Below are 27265 nucleotides of genomic sequence, written 5' to 3' on the forward strand. Positions count from 1 at the left end.
TTTTCAAGGTTTTTTTTGTTTTGTTTTATTGTTGATGATATGAAGTCTCACTAAGACATTACAATGAAGATTCCTTTATTTATTTATCATGGTTGGAAATTAGTTTTACTTCTTCAAACTGAGAAGATATTTGATTGTGGAAAATTCTCTGCAATGAACTTTTTAAATATTGCCTCCCCTCTTTTTTCTTTTTTCAATAAGCTTCTATTAGATCTTATTTACCTTCCAGATTTGTTTCTTTTCTATTTTTTTTCAATCTGTGATATCTTTCAAGTCACCTGTTTCTGCTTTAGCAGTTTACTAGTCAATCCATTCAGTGAGTTACTTTATTTTAATGGCATATTTTTCACCGTTATGAGTTTCTATTTTGTTTTTTTCCAAATCTACCTCTTCTTACCGTTTGATTCTATTGCACATGTTTGAAATTTCTCTCAACCTGTTCTATTAGGTTTTCTTGGCGGGGGGGTAGGGGGGTAGGGTGGGCGTGAGGAGTGGGGTGGTGGGCGAAGCCTGGAGGGAAGGCTCCATTGTATCAAACTAGTTTTTCATAGTGGGTTTAAAGGTAAGATATAAGCTTCTCTTCAGTAGGGTTTAAACGTAGTAAACACTATGTGCCCTGGGTTATCTACAGAGGTTTGAAAATTTGTCTTTACTGGGGGACACGATGGGTTTTGCAGTCCTAGACCATGTTTTGGTAATTTCTTGGCTTAGGATCTCCATACCACAGGAGTGGTGCTAGGTTTCGCTTCACACTTTTACTGTGTGCTGGGCCTATGCTGCTATTTCCCTCTCCTTTCAGAACCTCAATTTTGTCAGCCTCTAGCCATCATCCAGGTACCCATTTGCTTCAGGGAAGGACAGCCCCAACCTGAGCAGGAAGCTTAGGGAGAATCCCTAGGTCCTCTTCTACCAACTTTGTTGCCAGGAGCGCAGATTCCTCCACACGACTTCTCTTTGCCAGGCTTCTCTAGTGAATGTGATGTCCCCCGGTCCCCCACCCGCCACCCTTTAAAAGAGCAGTCTGTGTGGATAACTGAAGAGATGGAATAGATGCTGCATTCAATAACTTAACAGTGCACATGAACTCTAGGACCAGTTTCCTGATATTTCCTACCAGTAATGAAATGAAATCAGAGACAGGTAAAATGAGGCCACTTGCAGGTATCTTTCCTCAACACAACCCCAGGAACCCAGCTCTTGGCAGGGTTGTTTTTTTTTTTTTTTTTGCCAGGGCTCCAATATTCAGGCAGGCTGGTAGCCATTGTAGCGCTCATTGGCATCCATATAACAGAGCCAACTTGCCCAGGCATGAAATCATCAGCAAGGTTGCTTTACATATCAAGACTGCTTTATATCAAGACTGAGACAAGAAGAAACAACTTTGTCTGGACGAAAGAAACTGCTTGTCTTCTCTCCCATTTTGTTCTCCAATTCCTATCTGCCAAGGGCTGTCTGGTTTGGTGACAATGAAAGAAATGGCTTAATGTGACAGTAAAATAGGAGGGCTCTACTGATTTTGGTACTGAGGCTGAACACAAGTCTGTGTACACGTGCCACAAACTGAGGGGGTGCAGGGAGCAGCGGGAGAAAATTTGAGTCAAAACATGAAATACAAGTTCAGAATATACGGGCGAGTAGCAAAGAAGAATGTGCAGCTGCAGGTCGTGAAAGGGAAGTAGATTCGGTGACGCACCAGCCGAGACTGTGAGGCGGGCTGAGGAGCCTGCAATCTGGAAGCAGGATGTGGAGCCACGTCGCCGCGACTGAAGGCCTCATTCAGATTCCTGGGCAGACATCAGAGAATGGCTGGGGCCGCCTGAAGTACTCCCTCGCTCCTAACGAAGAGTCTCCCTGGGAGACAAGTTTTGTATTTGGAGAACATCTTTCTTCTCTGGCTGAAGCTTTCAATATTGATCAGCAAAGCTCTGCTGAAAGAAATGGCTGCCGGGGAGGGACCTGACTTGGCACAGTCCACAGGGCTTGGCTCACAGGCTTCCTCGGAGCTCCGAGGGCGAGGGAGCAGAGAAAGGCCAGCGGGGAAGGGAAGAAAAACAAAAAAGCTAGAGGGGCTGAAGAACTATGGGAAGGCCAGAAGTTCCTTTCACAACCACGGACTCTAATGTCTGGGTGGAAGGAGACCGATAAATCCTCAATTGTCTCTGCTGTCCTTGCCATTTCTGTGGCAGTTCTTAGTTCTTTTACCTCTTCAGTGGAGCATACAAAGGGCTCGGGGTGGGTGTGGGTTGCCTAGGGTCCAATCCTGGCTTTACCACCGCCCAGGTGGGTGGTTCTGGAAAAATTCCTCAGCCTCTTGGAGCCCCTCTTTTCTTTCTTGTAAATCTGGAATAATGATAGTGCAGACCTCAAAGGTTCCTGCCAGAGTAAACAAGCTCCTTCCATAAAGCATTCAGCACAGCACCCGGCATTTGGTCAGGGGTCAATAAACGAGAGCTATCATTTTCCTCATTAGACAGCAAATGCCTTTCTCTTTCCCAAGAGTTTTGCCTTAAGTCATCCACCTCTTGTAGAGTCTTGTTTCCCACCGGCCCACATGTGATTCAGCACTGGAGTGTCAAAAATGTCTATTTCAGGCCCTTAGGCTGTAAGCATGCCTTAAAGTCTTTAATAGTTCTAGTTGGGAGGGAACTTCTCTTTGCCATTTGGATGGTACAGACCGGGTCTTACAAGAGGGAGGGTAGGTGACAGGAACTGGGGAATTAATGGGTTCCAAATATTTGCATATAAAAGGCAGCCTCCATCTGCTGATGCCCTGCAGGAATAGAGTATGATGGGAACAGAAGGAGGAATCCCCTTTGCATTCTGAGCAGGCCTCTTAGCTTTAGGAGGAAGAAAAGCTCTCCCAAGCTTTGGAAAGTTGGCAGGGACCTATGGTGGGGGTGTGGGAGGGGAGGGAGGTGACTTGGAGAGGGCGCTTTGTTGTGCTCAGACCCTGGCAGCTCAACCTGGAAGAGGCATGTCTTGGGCTCACTGCTGGGAGCTGAGTCACACATGTCCCCTGCCTTGCTCTGAAGCCACTGAAGCTGCTCACACCATTTCTGTCGCCTGCCCTAGGTACAGGGACCCCACTCAGGTAGAATTTACGAAGACACTATAATAATGACAGCTGCTATCCTCTGCCACACTGTTAGTGTGTCCCTCGGGGGATGGTGCGCCAGCAGCTGCAAACTCACCGACTGGGGAGAGCCCTCCGCCCCCACAGGAGAGGGAAAGAATGCCTACCAGGTCTTGGCACCGGCTCCCTGGTTTCTTAGGTGGTGCGTGTTTATTTTAGTCCGAATCCCAAAGGGCAACATTTCAATATGAGGGGGCATAACAGACCATTTCCTTCTCAGTCCTCCCTGGCAAGCCCTTTAAACTGCCCTGATGTGGCAGCTAAGTGGCCACACTGCTCTGCTCCAAGGGCCACACAAACAGCACCGAGTGAAGGTGGGCCTGGCCATGTGCTGTCCAGAGGCTGTCATGTGCAGGGTCACAGGCTGACTTCAGATTCCCATGCGTCTGAATATGCTCAACATTGAAAAAGAAACACAAATGCACATTTTATCTCGTCTTCAACCACCAGATCAAACACACATGAATTCGTTTGTAAGACCTGTAATGGATGGAGTCCTTTCTTTTTGCATTTGAAGCACAGTTTTTGAAAACCATATGGTGCTGGTAGAAATTAGCTCAGCGAGCTCATGGAAAGATTTCATAAAAAGAACCTTTGTCTTTTGCCAAACTAAATTTCATATTATCAAGGTAATACAAACTAGCATTTAATGCCTGCATTAATATCCTGCTGCCAGTGTCGGTGGGTGTTTTACTATTAACTTTCCACTGATGACTCTCTTCCTCATCGAGGCACACAGTTATCTGAGCCACGGAGGAAATGGATGTGACGAACGGCATTCGAAACGTGACCATCAAGACAGTTTCTCTCATTGGGGAAATGCTCTATAGAGTTTCCAGTATATTGGCACTTACAGACTTAATAAGCTCCTTGAGTGTCATGGCTGGGGGAGTGAGGGTCATTATGTCCAAGTTCCAAAGATGAGATTTCCTGACCGGTTTTGGAGATTGAAGGCCTGGGCAGCAAATCCTCACCAAGTTTTGCCCGGGCACTGGGAGTGTGAATCTATGCCACGTTTTCATGTTTGGTTCACTGTTCTTTGGCCCTCGTTCCTCTTGGCTTTGCCCATGCCCTTTCCCTTTAGTAATATTAATAATTTATTCCTTCCTTACAAAATACGAAGCATCTTCTTTGAGTGTTTACATAGTTGCGTCCATTTTGAATATCTGTCCGAGACCCACTTGCAAACTTCCAGCCTTACAGAGGGTCAGTCCTGAGTATTCTGCCTTGAAAACCCCTTCCAGGCTTTTCTCAGAGCATCCTCTACAAATGGTGCAGGATCTTTAGGCCTCAAAAGAAAATTTTACTGGAATTATACAGAACTACAGGTTGTACAGGCCAACCCCCATGACTTCCAACAGGCCTGCTCTAAGATGTTAGCTTGGTATATTTCCTATAAGCAGTTCATTGCATGACTCCACAAAGGATTCACAGAACTGCCAACTCTGCTACACTTCAGGGCAAACTCCAATAAAAAGAAAGCAAAAACCCCACCGCACTCACATTCTGGCTTGTCTACAAAGCCTCCTTTTAATTTTCTAGTTCCTTTGTCAAGACAGTTGAAACCCGTAAAAGGACTTAATAGAATACACTGGTGTCAAGAAGATCATACAGCTAATGTTTACCCATCTCTGCCTGAGAAGACGGTGTGAGGGTCAGAACTTGGCAAACACTATGCTGACCATCTCTTCCCTCACAACACACTCTAGAGGGGGAGATGCTATTTTAAATTTCTTTTTGGGAAGGATGTCATCAGAGGAAGACAATGCTGGCAGTTTTTTGAGAATGACTGTCGCTAAGAGGAAAAAAGAAAAGCAAAAAACCTACACACAACATAAAAGCCAAATAATCAAACAGCAAAACCCAGAAGTCCTGCCTGTCACAGGGCGAAAGCCCTGCCCCTTTGTGTCCTAAATTTCTAGACAAAACTAGGCAAACCTGGCAAAACTCAAAGTCAAATAGGCCCATCCAAAACCTCACATGAAGAAACATTTTGTTCTTCTCACTTGCTTTGTTGTCTTTCCTTTCTCTCAGGCTGCCCACCCTGGAGAATACATCTTTCCTTTCTCATTTTCTGTAAAACAATAGGTTGACCTCATTTGGTCAGCCTCCTCAGGCTTGGACCTAGGCGACCCCCACTCCCGCCTTTCCCATGATTAAATAGGCCAACCTGTGGTCCTGGGCTACAGTTGGGGAGAAATGAATTCTTCTGCCCAAGGAAGAGCTCACAGAGCCTTTAGAATTATGGTGGGTCTTGCTTCATCACAAAATTATGACTTAGGCTAATATGTATTAGGATAACTGACTTTCCCTCATATTTCTATTTTGCATGACAAGATCAAAGCAGCTCCCAGTCGGGAGGGCACCATCAGGCAACCCCCTGCCATGGCTTCTGGGACTGAGCTCTCCATTCATGGGCCGCCCAAGGAGACCCACTAATCAGGGCACAAGTGTGGTGCCCTCCGTCCAAATTACACACACAGAGATGTGGAACTGTGTCACACACGAAAGAACATCGCTTTATATAATTCCCAAGTCATGTGTGTGAAATGAAGTTTCTCCAATTTTCCAAAATGGCTTAAATTACTAAGGAACACACAGGGGTAGAGAGAAAACAAGCCACATCTTATGTTTTCACCATCAGCTTGTACAGAATGTTTTCTGAGTGAATGAATTGCATACGTTCTGTACCATTACCCCAGACTTCCTTTCCGACAACTCGTTTTCATATTCATACATCTTGTGATCGGGCCTGCTTAACTCTCCCACCTCACTTTCTGTCACTATGGCACACTAAGCCCGGTCAGACTGACTGTTGGGTCCCTGGATGTGTTGTGTTCTCCCTGCCCAATCCCACCTCACCCCACGTTGCCTGGCTTATACTTACTTATTCGTCAGGTAGATGTTTGGACATCTCTTGCTCTAGGTTAGGCTCCTCTCTTTAATCACTCATATTGTTTAACTTCCTTATGCTTCTATAACCCACTCGAGACTTTAAACTCCACGAGGGCAGGAACCAAGTCTGTTTTCTTCAGATTCTTCCCCAGTGTCTGGCAGGCCTGGGCTCATAAAATAGGTCCTTAACATTTCCCAGATGGATGAATCTGCGTGGGAGTTATTTGGCAAAGAAGGACACCTTTGCCTCTAAGTTCTGACTGTCTTCAGAGCTCAAAAACCAACCCGAATTTTTCTGTCTTCTAACCTGATATTAGGTGTTAGCAATAAAACTGCTCATCTTGTAGCTTTTTTTTTCCAACTCTTATCTGTGTGATACATACAGGGTTCATTCTCAGGCTTTGGTTTGTCATCTTCCCTGAACGGCAAACTGAAAACCTTTTTCTTTCCTGCCCCGTTTGTTCCATGGAGGTCTCTGTGAGCCCTGCCGCTGCAGGTGACAGATCTCAGGAAGCCAGGAGCCCGCTCTGACCTGGCATGTGTCTGGCCAGTAACAACACTGCCCATAGGTTACCACTCCCTGGAGGGCAGCCGTGTTGCCATGGAGAGAGGGCTGGTGAGCAAGACCAGGCCGGTTTGGAGAGATAAAAAAAACGTGCTTGGGTGCCTTTGTACTCATACCTGCCAGCGGCTTTGCAAAGCTTTGTAAAAAGCATCACAGTAGAGAAGAACAACATAAGAATGTTGGCAACAAGCAGGATAGAAACCACAGATTAAAACTAAAAACTCAACAGGAGAGAAATACATCCAAATTTAAATAAAAGAATCTTTAATTACAGTACCATCAATTCCTTTGCACCTGAGTAAAATTATACTAGCCAATTGGAGGAAGAGAGAGACAGTCTAGCATCACTCTTTTCCTGAAGGAATTTCTTTGTTGCGAAATATATGAAACATACAAAAACAGCAACAAATGTAGAATAATAACAACAAACACCCATTAGTGCTGACTCTGTATATAGCAGGCACTTCATTTTATATACACGAATGCGATGAGTACTGCGGGAAACCCCATTTTACGGATGAGGAAACTCAGGCTCTGAAGGATTAAGAGACTTCTCCAAGGTCACAAGTCTAGAAGGAGGAGAACCAGGATTTGAGCTCCGGCAGTCTGACTACAGACTGAATGCTGTCAACCGCTAGACTACACCACCTCTCATAGTTTGCATACAAATGAACGTATATAACATATTACAGTTCAAAACTACCACAAACCATCACGTACCCGTCATCTAGCTAAAAGAAGCAGAAAATTACCAATAAGTATCTTGGAAACTCGCTCTGGGCCCCTCCTTAAGCACATGTCTCCCTGGGCCACCTCTCCTCCCACAGCAAGTATTATACCAAATTTTGGGTTAACAATCTTGGTTTTTCTTCTAGTTTTAATATCTGTCCCTCTAAATGACATATTGTTAGTTTTCTACTTCTATTACTTATGTAAATAGAATCATAATATGTGTATTCTCCTACGAGTTGCTTGTGAAACTCAGTATCATGCTTTTGAGAGTCTTTCCTGTGCAAAGAGCCCGAATCTGGTTCATTCCCTTTCTGAGCTGTATTCTGTTCTTTGTTTATCCATCCTATGATGGAACGTGTACATTGCTTCATTTTTGTACTAAAACCAATTCTGTGGATATCTTTTTGCAAGACTCAAATTGTAGCAGCATCCGAATCACCTGGATGGTTTGTTAAAACACAAATGGCTGGGTCCTACCACTGGAGTTTTATTTAGTAGATTTGGGGTGGGCACTGAGAATTTGCATACCTCACGAGGTCTCAGATGCTGCTGATGACACGTGGCCCAAAGACCACACTTTTCGACCTTGGGTCTAGACCTAGGAGTAGGACAGGAAATGTGTGTGCCCAGCTTACCAGGTATGCCAGTCTGTCTGCAGAGTCTACAAATTCACAAACCCTTCTGCAATTGTTCCACATATTTTTAATTTGTACTTCTCTATTTAAGTTGAGTATTTCTGTCATATATTTTTGGCCATTAATGACTGTTTGATTCTTGCTCATTTTTCTACTGTTTTGTGTGTGTGTGTGTTCTTTATTAATATGTGAGATTTCATTATATTGTATAGATATCAGTTCCTTTTCAGTTATACAAGTTGTAGAAATTTCTCAGTTCCTGGCTTATCCTTTTACTTTCTTTATGTTGCCTTTTGAAGAACCAAAATTTGGTAATTCCCTACTCTGAGTTCATGAAGATAGTCTCCTATCTGCTATTTTCTAAAAGTTGTACTTATTTTGCCTTTCATGTTTAGGTCTTAATTTGCTTAGACTTGATTTTAGTGTACAGTGCAAGGGAAGTATCAAATTTGAACTTTTTCTACATGTTTTCATTGTTCTGATTTTATCTTAATATCTAGAAGGGTAAGACCAATACAGAAATGTCACAAATATTCTTGGCATTTTGTTCTTCCATGTACATCTAGAATCAACTTATGAATTTCCATAAAAACGCCATTGGAATTTTGATTATAATTGTACTGACGCTATAGATTAATTTAGGGAAAATTAATATATTCACAATGTTCCTATTAAAGAATATGTATATATTCATAATATCCTCCTGTATTTAATTGCGGCTACATATGGGTTATTACTGTTTTTTATTCCTAATATTGTTTGTCACCCACCTCCCCTCTTATGGGAAATTTCATCTGCTTTGTTAGTTTTGTTTTTCTTTAGTTGCTTTTGGGGGGAGATTTCATTTTATGGTAAAATATATATAACAAAATTTAGCATTTTAACCATTTTAGATACACAGTTCAGTGACATTAAGTACATTCATATTGCTGTGCAACCATCACCACCATTCATCGCCAGCACTTTTCCATGTTCCCAAGCAGAAACTCTGTACCCATTCAATACCGCCTCCCCGGCCCTCCCCACCTGCCCCCGGCAGCCACCATTCCACTTTCTGTCTCTATGAATTTGACTACTCTAGGTACCTCGTATAAATGGCATCACACAATATTTATCCTTCTGTGACTGGCTTATTTCACTTAGCATGTCTTCATGGTCCATCCGTTTTGTAGCATGTGTGAGAGTTTCATTCCTTTTGAAGGCTGATTTAACATTCCATTGCGTGTATATACCAACCACATTTTGTTGATTCATTCATTCGTCTACGGACACTTGGGTTGCTTCTACCTTTTTGCTACTGTGGGTAATGCTGCTATGAACATGGGTACACAGACATCTCTTTGAGTCTCTGCTTTCACTTCTTTTGGGTATATAACCACAAGTAGAATTGCTGGATCATAGGGTAATTATATGTTTAATTTTTTTAAGGAACCACCATACAGTTTTCCACAGCTGTACAATTTTACATTCTCAGCAGCAATGTATAAGGGTTCCATTTTCTCCACATCCTCACCAACACTTGTTATTCTGTGTGCGTGCGCGTGTGTGTGTGTGTATGTAAAAATAGCCATCCTAGTGAGTGTGAGGTGGTATCCCATTGTGGTTTTGATTTGTATTGCTCTAATGTGTTATTTCAAAGAACCATATTTTGGCTTTGTCATTTATTTTTATATTTGTTCTCTATTTTGTTATATTTAATGTTTCCCTCCATTACTTCTCCTGGGTTTATTGTGCTACTTTCACTTTTTTTTTTTTTTAAAGGAGGGCGCAGCTCACAGTGGTCCCCGTGGGGATCAAACTAGCAACCTTGGTGCTACCAGCACCACGCTCCAACAAACTGAACGAACCAGCCATCCCTGCTTTCACTTTTTAAATAAGATGCTATTATTGAAGTAAGGGCCACAGACCTCAACTTTTAAATTAGGACTGTTGTTTACTAGTAGCCTGCACACGGGAAAAGAACACACAACCTACAAAGAGATAACTCCTCTCCTTTGGCTCCTCAGAACCTTGAAGTTACAGAAATTCTTTTCAAGCTGTTTATGTGGATCATGTAGGCAGAAGTCGCCCAGTGACACACGTCAGGCCTCAAGGCAGTCCTCTGAGAAATATCTTTCTCTGTGGTTAAGGGTCTCCCTTTCTTTTTCTGTGGTCAGGAGTCTGGAGTTTGTGGGAAAGGGCTCCTTGCGATACAGGGAGGAGCTCCGGGAAAAGTTACCCCACGACATGGAGCGGATAGAGTCTGCTGGCAAGTCAGAGGTGAGTGGAGTCTTCATCTTGCATAACTCATCAAATTAGGGAAAAAAGGTTTTTTTCAACTCATCCAATTAGGGAAAATTCAGCCTTTAAAATTTTGATATGCAGTATTTTTAATGTTCAGACCCAAGTAATTTCTAATTTTTATTGTAATTTTTTTATTTATTTATAAGTTGTTTGAAGTTTGGTTTTTAAATCCCACGTGGACTGTCTCTCCCTTGGCCAGTTTGAAAGTTACAGTGTCTATTCTTTTCATAATTTTCTTAGTTATTTAAACACATTTACTTAAAGTCACACTTGAACCTCTTCTCAAATAGAATCACAGCATAATTTAGCTGATTACGATTCCCTCTTGCCCCCCTTATGCTGTTTTTATTCAGTATTTTAATTCTGTCATTTTTAATACCACATGTTAGGCATTCTTCTTCCTGTTTTATATAGTCAATGTATGTTTAAATATACCTACATCGTTCCTAATATCTTAGCTTAATAATCTATTTACTTTTCAGATCTTCCACCTGGGATCATTTCTTCTTCTTATCTGAGTACATCCTTCAGAAGAGGTTGGCTGGCAATAAAATTTCTCAGTTTTTGTTTTGCCTCAAAATGTCTTTACTGATATTTTTACTACATGTGAAAGTTCTAAAAATTGAATTCTTTTCTTAGCCGACTGAATGAAGATAGATATAATTCCACTGTCATTTGGCTCTTATTGTTGTTTTAAAAAAGTTAGCTGTTGGTCTAAATGTTATTCCTTTTATCTTTCTAGCTCTTTTAGTATCTTTTTTGTTTAAAGTTCTTTAGTTTCATTATGAAATATCTACTATCATTTTCATTTATGCTTGAGATTTGTTGAGTTTTCTGGATCTTAAGTATAGTATCATTCAACAATTCCAGAACTTTTCTTTTTCTTCCCATCTTCTATAGTATTTCCTTTTGGAACTCTATTTTCTATATCTTAGGTTATTCTCCTAGTCTCTTAGTCTCATTTCACATTTCCCCTTCTCTGTGTCTCTCTGAGCCATATTCTGGATTATTCAGATCAATTTTCCAGTTCACTAGTGTTCTTTTCAACAGTCTCTAATCTCTTTAATTGAGTAAATTTTTAGTTCCTATTTTTACATTTTTCATCTCCAGTTCTATTTCCTCATTTTTAAAATCAATGCAGACATGTTTGTAGTCTTCTGTCCTTGTTCATATTTTCAATGCTCTTAAAAACATTTCTGAAACATGTTAAAATATTTATTTATATTTTTGACTGGTAAATCCAATAATGAAGTATTTTCAGGTCCACCTCTGCTGTCTGTTGTTTCTGCTGGCTTTTACTCATAGTGATTTGTTTCCTTGTGTTCTGAGTGAAAGCTGCCTTTCTCCAGAGGGGATTTCTGTCTATTTCTGAGAGTCACTTGGGGTTGTCTAGGATATTTACATTGCTATTATGCTATAAAGGAATACCTACTTTAATTTCTCTCTCCTTTCTCAATGCTTCTCAAAAGAAACAATTCCCCAGTGGGTGAAAATATATGCGGGGAGCATCTGCTATCACTCTTATCAGGAGAATCACAAATTAGATTATTCCCACTTTGGAGGATATGAACTAAGACACTAAAATATCTTACAAATCACATTCTTTACCACTTGTATCTAGGTTCACCTGAAGGGAGGTTTTTATCCTCCTCTGGCTGTGAAAGTACCTCTCATAGGAAATGAAGTCCCTTCTGCTGTCTGATTTCTAAACCATCCATATCAGCTCTACTACACATCATGAATGGTTAAATTGCAAGATTATTATTTATTTTATTCACATCATGAAACACTGCTCAAGGAATAACCCTATGGTCATAGAAATGCACCAACCTGTGAGGGTCGTCTGGATCACAGTTAGGAAGAAACTGAGTGATTGCTTCTGCCACTTCTTCATTTGATAAGACATCCCAGAGTCCATCAGTGGCCAGGATCAGCACATCATCTGCTCCGTGCTCGTATTTGGCGAGATCGTAGACTCTGACCTGAAAAGAACAGGAATAGTCCTACTTAAGAAGGTGGGAGCACATTATTCCCCTCACAAGCCGGCTTCTGATTTCCCTTCCCTTTTCGTGCCCAGCCTTGTGGTCTTCAGGTAGGCACTGTGAGGTACTTGTTTGTGTAGCAAGCTTTGTGGCCAGAGGTAGCCTTCTTTGGAGATTTGCTGTATAGGCATTTGGGACCCAACAGGTGGGCGTAATAGCTTGACACAGAAGAAAGTAACTAAAACTGTGATACCTGAGATGTAGCTGGAATACTGACTGACAGCAGATGCTAATGATGGCCAGAGGAGCAGCGACAGGCTCGTCTCTTTCCTCCCTTTGCACATCCATTCCACAAACATTAATGAAAGGCCTACTCTGGGCCAGGGGCACTAAGCATGAAGAATAGCAGAATTCCCTGCTTCTGAGCTCTCAGCCTGGGACTGAGAGACGAGGCCAGTCCAGCATCTTTAGTAGTTGCTCTGTAGGTACTCGTCTAGGACTAAGGAGACACGCTTTATTCAATGCACTTACTTGAATCACCTTTTGGCTTACCTATGGGAGGCCCAAGGGGACACACCTTGTGTAAGGGTGGGAATCTGGTGCTACACTCAGGTTTGAGGAGCCTCAAGCTAGCCTAAATTACAGAGGACACAGGCTGACTCTGAGTCTTGGCAAATTTTCAGTCTTTCTTCATCTCTAGTACCTGGAATGACTTGGATATTTCAACATCCACCTAAACTCTTTGAAAAGAACAGAGTAATCTTGGCAAAACGAATAAGAATAAAAATCAAGCCATTTTGGGTTAGGCCACAACTCTGCCCACCCTGCTTGGGCAGGGCAGGGCGGGGCGGGGAGGAAGAGTTTGGGATTTCATTGCTATTCCCTAATTTGGCAGAACCGGCCCCTGCCTGCACCACTTCATGAGCTGAGGACAAAGGCAGGTCAATTTCATCAATCTTCCAGCTCCTTCCACCCCCCTCATCACCCTATCCTAGTTTCTAAAAACAAGCCTGAGTGAAAGCTGTAGGCAGGGAAGGGAGGGGAGAGGAAGGAGGAGGAGGTGGTGTAAGCAGCTGCTCCCATGCCTCATAACACATAGTCATTATTATGTCATCTCAGATCTAGAGAGCATACAATTCTAACAGGCCTACAGGCTGTTCAAATCTATGCCTTTGAGAGCCAAGCCCCCTATGTTTTAAAAAGATGTGCCCAGGCCACAGGGCTGGTCTGTGGACTAACAGCCTACACCCAGCAGCAAACAAAATACCCCACACCTAACCACAGAGCCCTTGGAAAAGGAGCAGAAATGGAAAGCTGCCTCCGGGTGCCAGGCCTCTGTGGCCTGTGAACTAGATGAGAACCACGCTCAGGGCTGCACAGGACCGGGCTGGCTTCTCACACTGTCTCAAGAAGCATGTTCACTTAAGGGGACGTTTACATCCCAGAGCAGGCCCTGTGCCTTATGAGGCGAAATTAAAGAAAACAGAGGGGAGAGTCTTAAGTTTACGGCATACTGGAATGTCCCCGATGCAAGAACTCTCTCCTCAGGCCCCTGACTCACATGGTCCAATTTTCACTCTGTAGAAGCAACCAAATCCCCTTTGTTTTACTTTCTGTGGTTCCGGGGTATCTTAGAGCAATCTTCCTCAAATATTAATCAGCTGGGGAGCCTGCTAAACTGCAAATTCTGACTCTTTTCTGGGGCGGGGCTTGAGGGGCTGCGTGTCTGACTTATTCCCACGCGCTGCTGACGCTGCAGGCCCATGGGCCACACTTCTGAGTCCCAAGGCTGTAGAGGAGTCCTGCTGGCTTGTAATGAGGAAATCAAGGGCTCGGTGGTCTCCGAGACGGAGACTCCTACGTAGACTATCCCCTAGGGAAGGCCATCGAGAGGATGGCAGATGTCACTTCTGGGCTCCCAACTTCAAGTCCTGGCCCCCTGTGTTGTTACTTTCAGTATGTCAAAACTTGGCTGAAGAAAGACTGCCAGCTTCCTATTGGGGTGTTTCTACAATATATTTCTGTGATGATTTGAGTTCCATAGGATAGAAAATGTTAAGTAAAGTAAGTAAAGGGAAGTGAGGAGATGTGGATGTCAGGTGGCCCAATTTTATGCATGGAGCTGTCTCTGCCTTCCAGCTCCTTCTAAAACAAAGGTTTCTAGGTCGGAAGTTAACATCGCTTTAAATTGCAGGACCTGCCCTGTGTGTAGGGTGCCCAAATCTCTTCAGGTACTTCCTGCTGGCCCCCAAAAAGTGGAGATTAGAGTTTCTTAAGATGTAGCTGCCCTGCCCACTACTCAAATGGAAATTTGGCCAACAGAATGGGTGTGGGTTGATAAATAGAAACATGTTAGAAAATGCTCCTTTTCAATTCCATCAATAAATTGAATCCTTCCCTAATTCCACTATTCACATTTCCACACACAGCTCTCTAATGCAGTTTCATTAGCCAACATGAAAATCCCTTTCAATACCATTCTCCAAGTAATTTTTATGTAAATAATAAAAAGCTGGTCTCAGCCTATTCCCCCGAGGCACTCCCTAATTAACATCCTTTTAGGTTTTTACTGCTACCCTTTGTTTCCTGCCCTTTAGCCAATTTCCAAAGGACGCTGCCAACTTTCCACTTACAACTCGTGTCTTATACATTAACCTGTGATGCAGAACATTTTGTGAAAACGCTTTCAGAAAAATTGGACTTCTATGCAAGACATCCCACTGCACGCTCATCCTCCCCAGTGGCCAGGGCTTCAAAGGATTCCAGCGGGCTCCGGGGTCCTGGCCTTCCCTCCCTGCAACTGTGGTTGGTCCTCCTCAGTCAGACCACACTCACCTCCCCAAAGTTTCCTGTTCAATTCCTTAAATAGCTTCTTAATGTTCCGGGAAGCCTCACGTCAAACTAAGAGGATCTGAGCCTCCCCAGGATGCAGATACCAGGAAAAGTCTCTGCAGGCCTGGGGGTGGGGTGGGGTGGGGTGGGGTGGGAGGTGTATTACAAAAATGCTTGTCTGGAGGGGGGCTGGAGAACATGGTCAGGGCTTCTCGTGGCTCATTCCTGTGTTCCCGTCTGCCAAGAAAGGGAGAGAAAGGCCACAGGAATTCTTGAGATTCTTACAGTTTTTCAGAGCAATATAATTTGAGCGGCTGAGAGACGCGGCCTTTGTGGACCCATCTGCCCTCCTAGAGCCTTCATTACATATTTATTTAGCATTGACTACCCTGTTTCCCCGAAAATAAGACCTAGCTGGACCATCAGCTCTAATGCATCTTTTGGAGCAAAAATTAATATAAGACCTGGTATTATATTATATTATACCCAGTCTTACAGTAAAATAAGACTGGGTCTTATATTAATTTTTGCTCCAAAAGACGCATTAGTGTCGATTGTCTGGCTAGGTCTTATTTTCGGGAAAACACAGTATGTGCCAACAACTTTTCCAGGCACTGGAAATACCGCTGTGAACAAAATGACAAAGTCTCTTCTAACTTCTAACCTAGTAGATGTGATAGGAACACAAATAAATTCCAATGTCAGAAGAGGGAGGGTAGGTGCTCTGAAGAAAAATCAGGCAGGTAAGTAAGCACAGTGACAAGAGAGTCGTGTTGGAAGGTGTGGTTGTGGGGAGCCTCCGGGAAGGCACTCTGAAAAGAGGTGATTTCCCAAGGTCCCCTTCTTGTGCTACCCTTTCTTCCTTCAGGGACTCACCACTTCTCAGAATAGGAGTGTTTGGCACCCTCTGCTGACAAAGCAACCCTGAGGAAGACCAGAGAGCAGCATCCTTCTTTTCCCTGGTCCCCTGCAGTCACAATCCTTCCATGACCACCTATACAGCTTTTACCTGTTTATGCCACTCTGGGTTCCCGTGTCTGTCTCTTCCACAAGATTAGTTGTTCTCAATTTTAATGTGTTTAAGAATCACTTGGTGCTAATTAAACAAATTAAGATTCAAGGGTCCACCTTTAAAAATTCTGATTGGGTAGATCTGAGCCTGGGCATAAGCCTATTGAATCTCAGACCAGGTAATTCCAACACAAGTGCCAAGGGAACGGAACCCAGAAAACTGTTCTCGGCAGGCAGGTCCTCCAGGAACAAGTTCTGTGTTGCCCAATTTGTTTTTGTCCCCACAACAGAGCAGAAAGCCCAGCCCTTGGTAACCATTCCACATAGACCCCAGGGAAGCATTTCCCTTGTTGGACATTTATCCGCGTCCTGCTTACAGCTGGTCATCTTTTCTGCCCCCTCACATTCAACCTTTGGAGGCCAGAGATCCCACTTTGCATTTCTTCTGTGCGCCTAGCAGTGTCTTTCACAGTATAAATCATAATAGCTCTCCAGAACATATTTGCTGAGCCAGAGTAAACGGGGGAAGAAGAAGGAGAAAAGAATTCAACCTATGAGATCCCTTCAGAAGACCCACTAAGCTCATGGTGACCCAACAGATTTAGCTTGTTAATTCCGCCAACTCCCAAGAAGTCACCAAAATGGAAGACGCTGATATGTAATAGAAGCAGCAGACTTTGCTTCTCTTGTCCTCAGTGGAGCTGCTAACTAACAAAAAATATTCAGTGTTAGGGAGCGAGCAGGACAGCATCTGAGGGCACACAGAGCCTTGGCTGATGTGTCCCCGAGTCCGCCAAATGCTGACTGCTCTCACAGGGCCGCCGGCTTTGGAGCACTGAGGTCCTGAACGCCATCAGTGGGCACCTATTTTACACGGGAGTTTGTGACAAGCGGCTCTTTAGTGCATCACGTCCACTTAGCGCTCAGCCGCAGGCTGCTGTCTCAGCGTTTGTGGAGTATGTGTTCGCATCTTTGCTCTATTCCTGATGAAATTGTGGTGGCATGTGAAGAGAGATCCTGCCACTTGTAAGCTGACTGGCTTCTTAAAACTACTTTTAAAAAGAATCCATCAATTCTTTCATTTGCCAAATTTCGGCTGCTTCTCTAGGATGCCCTCACAGCTTTTACATCTTTATCAGCTCAGCAAATTCTCAGAACCCTTTCTTTCCCTTTTAAAATTCTCAGTGCAGGACGATGAGCTCCTGCAGCTCAGGCCTGGCAAGCGCCCCGCCTTTGTTATCAGAGGCACCCCCCTCTCGCCCGCCAGGGCTCTGCTTCTAACTAGCTTTGGGACTGGAGACAGACCATTTCTTTTCTCTTGCTGTCAATCTTCTCATCTCTGAAATCATTGTTTAAAAATTGAAGGAAGAAAAATAAATAGGATACCTGTATCTACCTGTCTCACAAAGCTGTTATAAAGATCAAATGAGATAATGTGGAAGGGAATTACATATTCTAATGCACCACATGTGACTTTTATGGCACTGATCTCAGGGCAACACACCTGAAAGCAAGCTAGTTGATGGAAGGAGACGAGTAGGAGTGGGCTTTGGGATCTGGGCGTCAATTCCAGAAGTGTCATTTAAAATAACAGTGACTGGGATTCCGTTCTGGGCACAGAAGTCAGGTGGTCCCCAAGGTACAGGCTGCCAGTAGGTGGTGGACCCTCAGCAGAGTACAAAGTCCTGGCCTCAACCCCGTGTGGCCAACCCAGAAGCTCAATCTATAGAAAACTCTGAATCTGGCACTTGTACCAGAAGAAAATAAAACCCTGTTGTATTTCCCTGTGGTCCTAGAAACTAAGTAGATTATTGCGATAGTGGCATTCTGGCAGGCCACCCAGACTGCATCCACATTTGCTGTTGTGATCCTGTCTATACTACAGGATGTCACGAAGCACACACTGAATTTGGTGGCAAAAGATTTGGGTTTGAGACCCACCTCTGCCCCTTAGTAGCTAGGCAAAACCACGTTGTTCACTGAATGTTTTCAATCTATTGACCCCTGATGGAAACCCTGAATGAAGTAACGATTCATCAGATGGACAGCGTCAGGGAGGAGTTGGACCTCACATGCCTTACATGTAGAGGGACCTGCAGGGGCCGGAAGCTGGGGATGTGAGAGAGGGCTGGTGTGCTCGGTGGCTCTCCACCGTTTGGTTTGGCTCAAGTGCTAGATTTCCACTGGGAAGTGGTGAGGGACGAGGCGTGGCTGCTCGGATCTGCATTGTCTCCCTTGGTGAAATGCAAGCCGGGGCCTAGCTGGCCACTAGCGATGCTTATGGCTCTAACATGCTGCTCGTCTTTCATCATAGCATGAGTTAGACCTGGAGCTGACTGACCACATGACCTCAGAGCGTTTGACTGTAAATGAATCAAGGGACATTTAAGAATTACAAATATGTTGGCTGCTCATGCTACCCGAAAGGAGCTGGTTGTTATGGCTGTGGTATAATTTTATACTTGAAATATACCACAGAGACTCTTGAGGGATTTTTTTTTTCCTTTTGGAGTCTACAGACAAAATAAACACTTGACCTTGGAGGGTAGATACAATCTAATAGCTCAGAAGGTTTCTCAACCAGCTAAAATATTATGTGAAGACAGCCTGAGGTGGTACCCAGAGCCTGGCTGCTATGCTACAGCATATGGGCTTCCATTTTCTCCACAAGTCTGGTAGTTAACACCTCAGTGAGGGAAGCTACAGGAAGGGACTTGCAATTTTACATGCTGGGTCACTCCCCTGATCTCCTTTCTCTGGGCTTCCAGTGGCATATTCACCACTGAATCAAAGGCTCGTTGAATGAATCAGTGAATGAATGGGCTTCAATCTTGCTAATTAATCATTTGAGGACTAAGCCTGTGTTCACTAAAATGCCCAATTACGGAGACAAGGGTCAGAAGAAATCCCAGCCTGTGCATGAAAGTACACGGGTACAGTGTACATGGATTGAGTAGTGTTAAATCCACTGGAGGCAGGTGAGGCATACAGAGACCATAGACCATACATCCCTGTTTGCCTGAGGTAGTTTTGGCTCGTGCTGTTTTCCCAGCATAATTATTAAGTGTCCCATTTGACTCTCAGAAATGCCCTGGTTGAGAGGATAACTTATATGGTCACCCAACGTATAGATAATGAAATGACTACTACTATTCTTTATTCTTGTAGTTGCTACTTCTAACCATCAGGACCGAAAGTAACCAGAGTAACCAGAGGGTCGCTACTTCACAGGACTCTTCACAATGGCAGGTTTTCAGAGCTCTCCAGTGAGCAAAAGAGCAAGTTACTATGAATCTTGCCTTAGAAAAGGAAACATAATCATCCCTGGTAAACCACTGGTGCCATCTGATCTTACTTGGGAGAGATTTCATGACTTAGCCTGTCCATCTGCATCTCTAACTCATGAGTCTTTCTGTAAAAATCACTTGTGTGCCTCTGTGTGTCATTTACGTGGGTCGTTCCCACTGGTCAGTGACTTGAGATTTGCTACCAATTATTGGAATAAAACCAGAACTTGCTGTGTGGCAAAGGCAACCCCACTGACTGCAGTCCTTCTGGTAGCAGACAGCCAGGTCTGAGCAGCCCTGTGTTCAAGCAGAGGAGGATTTGTGTAGAATCTCTAACCTAACAGCTTGGCAGTGAGCCACATACACGGTAAGAATGAATCATGCGTCCAGGACTAGAGCAGGGCTGTATCACAAACCCGCCGTAGGACTTTAAAACTGAAGTTCCTGAATCATCGTGAAGCGTGGCTTATGACAGTGTTATTCAAAGAGTGGTCTTCGGATCACCTGCTTCAAAATTGTCCAAAAATGTGAACATTCCTAGGACCTAGTGACTTACATTTCCAAGGATATGGATGCCGGGGATTTGCATTTTAAACAAACTTCTCAAACGATTCTTAGGTGCATTAATGTAATAAATTAATGCAAAAAAGATACTGCATATTTAACTATAAAATTCAAATGAAATTATTTTTCAGGAGGGGATCAGAGGGAAATAATCTCCAATGAGAGAAATGTTTGACACAACATGAAGTTTGGTTCCCTTTGTGTGGACATAAATTTTTTGAGTTGCCACGCTAATTTTTTTCTTTTTTTTTATTGGTGTGTGTCGAAGTAAATTTCATATTCTGGTTTTATTCAAATAACTGGTTAGCAAATCTCAAGTCACTGCCCAATGGGAACAACCCACGTATGTGACACACAGATGTATACAAGTGATTTTTACAGAAAGACTCATGAGTTAGAGATGCAGATGGACAGGCTAAGTCATGAAATCTCTCCCTGTAAGATCAGATGGCATCAGAATCAAATAAAGCAGCTTCTTTCATACACTCTTTATATGTGATTTTTCTTTTCCCCAGACATTTTCAAAGTGCTGGTGGTAGTGGGAGGGAATCACATAGCCCCAAGGGTGAATTACCCCCAACTGAGATGATGCAGATTTGTGGGACTAGAGAGATTAAGAAAACTGCCAATAAAGCTGAACTCACAGAAACAGAGAGTAGAATGGTGGTTACCAGGGGCTGGGGCCGGGGGTGGGGTGGAGAGAGACTGGCTAAGAGGTACAGACTTCAGTTATGTGATTAAGTTCTGGAGCTCTAATGCACAGCATGGTGATTATGTTTAACATACCCTATTATAAACTTGAAAATTGCTAAGAGAGTAGGTCTGAAATGTTCTCACCACAAAAAACAAATGGTAATTATGTGAGGTGATGGATGTTTAGCTGACGCTATGGTGGTAATCATTTTGTAGTATAAGTATATCAAATCAACACATTGTATACCTTAACCTTATACAATGTTACATGTCAATTATATCTGAATAAAGCTGGGGTGAAAAAGGAAAGAAAACTGGCATCAAAGTATCCTTAGGTAGAACTCATCCTTTTCACTTTGTACAGTGGTGTCCATGGTTTGTAAAGTCAGAAAGTTATACAGTTTTGGGAGCTTTTTAAGAAAAAGAATACAGAAATAATTCTGAATACAAACTTAGAATCTGATGTGAATGTTTATTAAGAATCAGAAAAAAAAAATCTCAACAAATTACTGGTATCTTGGAAATTGAGGTCCCTTTCTTTGAGAAATGTTTACAAAAGAAATGATTCCTGACTGCAACCTAGCTTCTTCTCGCCATCTAGAATATTCTCCATTTCCCAGCAACAACCAGAACTGAATAAGGGCTGTTGTGAGTACAGTGCCCTGATACTCACTTTAATTAGTTTCTTTGCAAATCTGCCTCTGCACTGCTAGGTTTCCTTCTTAATTAACTAAACAGCTAAGTCATCAACCTCCATTAGTTTGCACTGCAAAGATAGATGCTTACTTTAATCCTCAAGACCTCACAGCAGGGCAGGCACTTCTACAGCAAGGCGGGTAGTGGCAAGCCCCCCAGGTGGTGGATGGTCCCCCAGATGGCTTCCATCATTTCCTTCTCTCCCTGTGGGAGCACCTGCTCCTCCCCACAGGAGGTGGGTACCAGTTCCCCTCTCCTCAAATATGGACTGGTCTTGGTGAATTCCTAGACCTCCAGAGTGTGGCAGAAGTGCTGTTCTGGGATTTCTGGGGCTAGGTCTTAAAAAGCCATGTCGCTTCTGCCTGCGGCTCTTAAATCACTCATTCTTGGGGTGTTTTCTCTCAGAATCCAGCTGCCATGCCATGAGAAGCCGAAACCACTGGAGAGCCATGCGTAGCTGCCTCAGCCGAACTCTCAGCCGACAGTCACCATCAACCGCCAGCCATGTGAGTAAGCCATTTTGGACGTGCCACCCATCCATTCTTCAGGTGGCTCTGGCCCCCAATGACACGTGAGAGACTCCAAGGGAGAACCACCCAGCTGAGCCCAGTCAACGCACAGAGCTTTGCAAGATAATAAATTGTTCTGTGACGCCTCTAAGTTTTGGGGTATTTTGTTTTGCAGTCAACATTGTATTGCGCTGTAACACTCCCTGGCCCCCTCTCCTGGATTGGTGATATGGGACACGGGACATTGAGCCCTCTGGAGATTTCTCCTCGGTCCCTACTTGTCCATAAGCAGCACTTGCTCCCTCTGCGCCTTCCTCCAGCAGGTGGAAAACTAAGAAGACGTGTGTGTGTGTGTGTGTGTGTGTGTGTGTGTGTGTGTGTAGGGGGATGAGAGCCCACAGCTGTGTGGTGGGTACATTTAATTGGGGGCTGGAGAACAATAAGAAGTCTATTTTGGTCTTACATCCAAACCATGGTTTCCAACCTAACTTTATACTAGCTTTAAGTTATTTTTAACCTGACTCCTATGTCTATTTTTTTAATTGGTTCAGAAAACTCAGGGCCAAAGGCATAAAATTATTTTTCTTCTTCAGACCACAACAAGCAACAACATTCTTCCTTTCTCATAGGCAATTTATTATTTCTTTTTTGAAATTTCACTCCACTTCTACATCCAATCTGCCATCAGCTCTCATTCCCTTTTTTTTTCTTTTTGAAACGTCTCTCAGACATGCCTCCCCTCAGTTTTCAGCGCCCGTCCTAGCCCAGCTCGTCACAGCCCTGGTTTCAGTTCTCTGGGGCCTCCTGGCGGCCTCCCCGTCTGCATCTCCCCACACCCACCTACCTGCTGTGACAGAAAGGCTCCCACCACATTTATCGCTGTGGGTGCAGTTCCAGGCCCTCCACAGAACCAGCTTTATGATAGCTAATAGCCCTTCAAGCTAGTCTTCCCAACTCCCGGACCCTGGAAGGCAAATTGCACTTCACAGGAGCGAGCAGATTCACTCCTGCTTCCTTCCTGTCTTGTCCTACTTGTCCTACTTCGGATGACGTAGTTGTCTCTCCCTCCTCAGAATTCCCTTACTCTCTTAGGAAGCAGGAATCACAGGGTTTGGGGCTGATTCTTCTTTGGCTAGTCTCACCTTCCAACTGGCCCAAAATTCCCATGACTTGAGGACACGTCCCCCACTGCTCTACTTGATGAACTCTGCTGAGGGACGAACGATCCCTCTGTAAAGAGCCAGGGAAATTTTGTGGTTTCAATGGAATATGAAGAGGAACTACCGTAGCAGCTAATAGCGACTGTGCCAGGTTCTGTGCTAAGTACTTTATCTGTCGTTTGTTCCTTAGGTTCTTGGATATAACAACCCCATTGTCTTTTCCTTATTGAAAAGAAAGCTGAGATTTAGATTAAAGTAACTTTTCTAAAGCTCACCTATCTAGGAAGTGAAGAGAGAGAGCTTCAAGCCCAGATCGATTACCAGTTTGCGTTCCTAACCACCATATCACACCGCCTCCTAAGGTACTTTTGAAAGGTCTATGGAATTTTTAGAAAATGATTTTCCTCTTCTCCCACCCAAAGATAATTACGGTTACCATTTTAGAAAACTTCCTTCAAGATTTTATATACACGGACACATATATGTGTATACCTATATGCTGTCCCATGTCATTATTGACCAATATTGTTACTTATGAACTGGCCAGACTGGAGAAAGTACACAATACCATGGCATTTTGGCATGGGGCACGAAAAGCTACCAGGAATCATAAGACCATAAATGTGAAGATGCCCACAAGACCTTAACTACTGTACCTGTTTTTGTGGGAGACCACTGGGGGGTCCCTCTCACTGTGAAAGTCAACCTTGGGAATCCCTCAGCCTTCCAACAGCCATAGGGAAGGAAGAGTGTTCACTGACCACGTGCCAGGGCTTGGCTGGCACCTTCATGGACATCCTCAGCTGCCCCCAGCTGCGTGTCAGTGTGGGCATTGCACCCCACCTGAAGGAAGGGGGCGCGCGGGCTGAAACAACCTGTACAGGCCACAGGTAATGCCGGTGCTGGGGCTGGAATTCAGATACTAGAATCTAAGATCTTCCCTCTTTTAGAGAAGCCTGTGTCAGAAGAAAGAAAAAATCATATCTAGGTGAAGAAAACCAAGAATGAGCTCCATGAGAGCTGGAGTTACAAAACACAGCTGCCAGGAATCGTGAGCACAGAGGAGAGGGAAAACGAAGCCGAAAGAACACTGGGCTCCTCAAGGCTCTGTGCGGCAGGGGCGGGAGGGGGGAGTGCTGAGCTGAGGGGGGTGTGGCTTTGCAAACTGCCCCCCCCACCCCCATGCAGAGAAAGGCCGCGTTCTTCCGAGAGCCCCCAGGGGAAAAAAGGCAACAGCATGGTCTCAGAGTGGAGGCCAGAAAGCGAAAGTGGCATTCGGAGGAATCCTAGCTGTAGGGAGGGCCTGTCACAGGCCAGAAAGGGGCACGGAGCAGAGAGCATCTGGAAGTTTAGACTGCAGGCCTGAGCCAGGCTGCCCCAGTGACACGACACATGATGCATGTGCCGGGGAAGAACTGCTGGGAAAGAAGAAAATGTGAAGGGTCTCGGCTCCAAGGCTTTCAGTTCACAGATCCTTTCTTCTCCACTTGAACTTTTAGGATGGTATGGAAACGGTGATGATGAGCTTCACTGAGCCAGGGAGGGGGAGACCCGGCTGGGCCCCTTTCCCTTACGGGGGGAGAGGCTGCACCTCATGCTGTTACTCAGAGAAAACAAGGTGCTGGGAGGAGGGGGGAGCCGGCTGCCTCCCACCCTCCCCGCCAGCTTGCCCTTGGTTGGCGGGGCCTCTTGTGGAGTTCAGCTCTTGGCCAGAAACCCCTGCCGTGGCCGTCGGAAGATCTGAGGGAGGCTCAGCAAACCTGGCGGCTGCTCTTTGGGTTTGGCAAACTCGAGATTTTTCCAGCGCCTTGTGTTCAGCAAAACCGAAAATGTGTTTGGCTAGAAACCCTCCTCTAATTTTTAAACCCCTGTGCATTTATTTTTTTTTAACATAAATTCGATCCACATGTTTTTGATTTATTTTTATTTCACTCATCAAATCGAATTAGGAGCTACAATGATGAAGGGAACAACGCTGATTTCCAAGAAGATTTTTGAGCCTTTTTTCCTAGAACTAAATCATCTCACCACCCCCCTACCCCCCAACCGTTAAAACTACCAGACTGAGCTGGGTTTGAAATTCAGAACCCAAATGTGAAATAAAGATCCATGCTTGGCAAAGGAAACGCAGCAGGGGGTGTACTTAGGAAGTCACAGAAAGCCAGAGGAGGCTTGGGGTGGGGGTGGGGGATGAAGACAGGAAGGGAGTCAATTTTTCTTCATTAGATGGTTTAAATCAATGTACCTGGCTTTCTGGGCTCCCAACCGAAGCCCCAGCTGCTTCTCTCACTTGAAAACTACAACTTGGGGGGAAAAGCAGTTTCTGTCCAAGGTTGGGGATGAGGGGTCCCCTGTACCCATCTTTTCTCTGCACGCCTCTGTACTAGCCAATTCAAGCTGTTCCTCCTCTTCCCTCCAGCCTTCCTCCCCTTTCCTTGCTCTGGCTAAGGCCTCTCCATCTGGAAGCGTTTAAAATGTACGACAATTTTAATCTCGTGCAAAGGAATCTTGGGATCTATGCTACATACCTATTAAGCTAAATTATAGGCACACAATCTCATTTTGCACAATTCTGTCTGGCCTAGGTTGGCACCCACCAAAGGCCATTACTGTCTTTCTCAATTACTTTCCCTACTACACCGTCATTTGCTACAACTTCAGGCCACGGCCAGCAGTATTTCTATGGGAAACTCTGGCCACTGAGGTCCCAAGACAAAGGTCTCTTCTCAGAGCCCCTCGAACCAGTACTCAGTGGGTCCCTTGGCCACTGTCCAAAGAAATTTCCTTGAACTCAGCTTCTCTCCCCTACACACCCTGATTGAATTAGATAGGCCAGGGTACAAGTACCTTCTTGTTACTTAATAGCTGTGCAACCTTGCGGGAGTTATTACCCTTCCCTGCGTCTCAATTTCCCATTCTGTAAAATGGGTATAATAATCATACACACCTCACAGAGTTGCTGTGAGGACTGAATGAGATGTTGCATGTGAAAAAAAAGAAGTTATGCTGTCTGGCCCAGACTAAGTAGTTAACAAATGTGACTTGTTATTCTAAACACTCTACACTTAAGTCAACTCTGCACTTTTCTAAGAGCATTTCAATTTTTCCAGAGGTAGCCAGTTTCTTTTCAAATCCTCCCTATTCCTCCCCAATGCTGAAATAACCGACCCACTTCCCTGCAAACCAGCATCACTCCAGATAGGTGACATGAGGTTTCTGATCAACCAACTGGGATGTTTCATCAGTCCTCAGTCTCCCACACAGGCCCACTCTGTAAAGTACAGTCTCTTCTTAGGACCCAGACAGCAGAGTGATGGGAAGACCTATATCTAACTGCATAGAGATCATTCTCCTTACAACTGACCCAAACCTCTTCTCACTTTATACAGAAAGCATGTGTGTGCAGGGGGTTGGGGGTAAGATGGAGGTTTTAACTCTGCTTTCGGGAGCGAAATGGTTAATTAGTATTTCCTGAGACACTCCTCACCCCCGGAACATGAATCATACGTCATCTGTCTCTGTGGGGAAGTAGAAAAGTGACGGCACCATTTAATATGTCTGATAAATGCCTCTCACCCAAGGGGGAAAATAGAGATGTCCATGAGTCTAGTATTTATTGTTTTTCTCTGGCCGGGAATAGTTTCAGCAATAATCCCTGGATCCTGACGTTGGCCAGAAGAGAGAGACCAGGGATCCCCAGCCCCTGAGGGACCTTGGGCATTTTATCTAGTGATGGTCGTCATCACACCGATGGCCACGAGGGCTCCAAGGGCAACATCTGCGGGCTCTGGATGAATGGTAATTCTTTCCACCACGCTGACCTCACCTGAGCTCCTGGGTGGTATCAGGAATCTGTCTTCCATGCCTGATATTTCCTAGAGCTCTCCCTCTTAGTGGCCCCCTAACGTCCTGGGACTAGGTGTATTCTGGAGGACAGCCCCAGCAATAAAGGTGTCTAAAGGTATGACCCCACTCACAGCCCTGCCAAAGGGGTGGGCCTAGGGGACTGTGCCCATCCAGGACTTGGAAGAGGACACACAATCGCAAGCAGCAGTCAACAAGCTGAGGAGTTCCTTGTGCCCCGGTGTAAAAGGTGAACTGGGCCAATGAGATTCCTCTCTGGTAACCTGGCCCTGGGACAGCGAGAACCTGGGGTGCTGGTAGCACAGGCACACAGCACATGGCGGGCCACGTTCATGGCAGAACACCCTCATGGAGGTGACAGAGTACCGCTGCGGAGGCTTTCCAGGGCCCCTGGAGTCCACAGCCACCCTCCCATAAAGCCTGG

At 44.6% G+C, this 27265-nt stretch overlaps 1 protein-coding gene across 3 annotated transcripts in view; it reads right to left on the reverse strand.

Moving 5' to 3' along the window:
- The window catches only part of PPM1H (protein phosphatase, Mg2+/Mn2+ dependent 1H), a 238268-nt gene that overhangs the window by 8545 nt on the left and 202458 nt on the right, over positions 1-27265 (reverse strand). For all 3 annotated transcript variants that reach the window (XM_033116653.1, XM_033116655.1, XM_033116654.1), the window contains exon 9: positions 12074-12225. In XM_033116653.1, the coding sequence (XP_032972544.1) occupies positions 12074-12225 (152 nt within the window). The remainder of the gene's footprint in view (positions 1-12073; positions 12226-27265) is intronic.

The sequence above is a fragment of the Rhinolophus ferrumequinum genome, chromosome 10 (assembly GCF_004115265.2).
Source record: "Rhinolophus ferrumequinum isolate MPI-CBG mRhiFer1 chromosome 10, mRhiFer1_v1.p, whole genome shotgun sequence".
Taxonomy (NCBI): Eukaryota; Metazoa; Chordata; class Mammalia; order Chiroptera; family Rhinolophidae; genus Rhinolophus; species Rhinolophus ferrumequinum.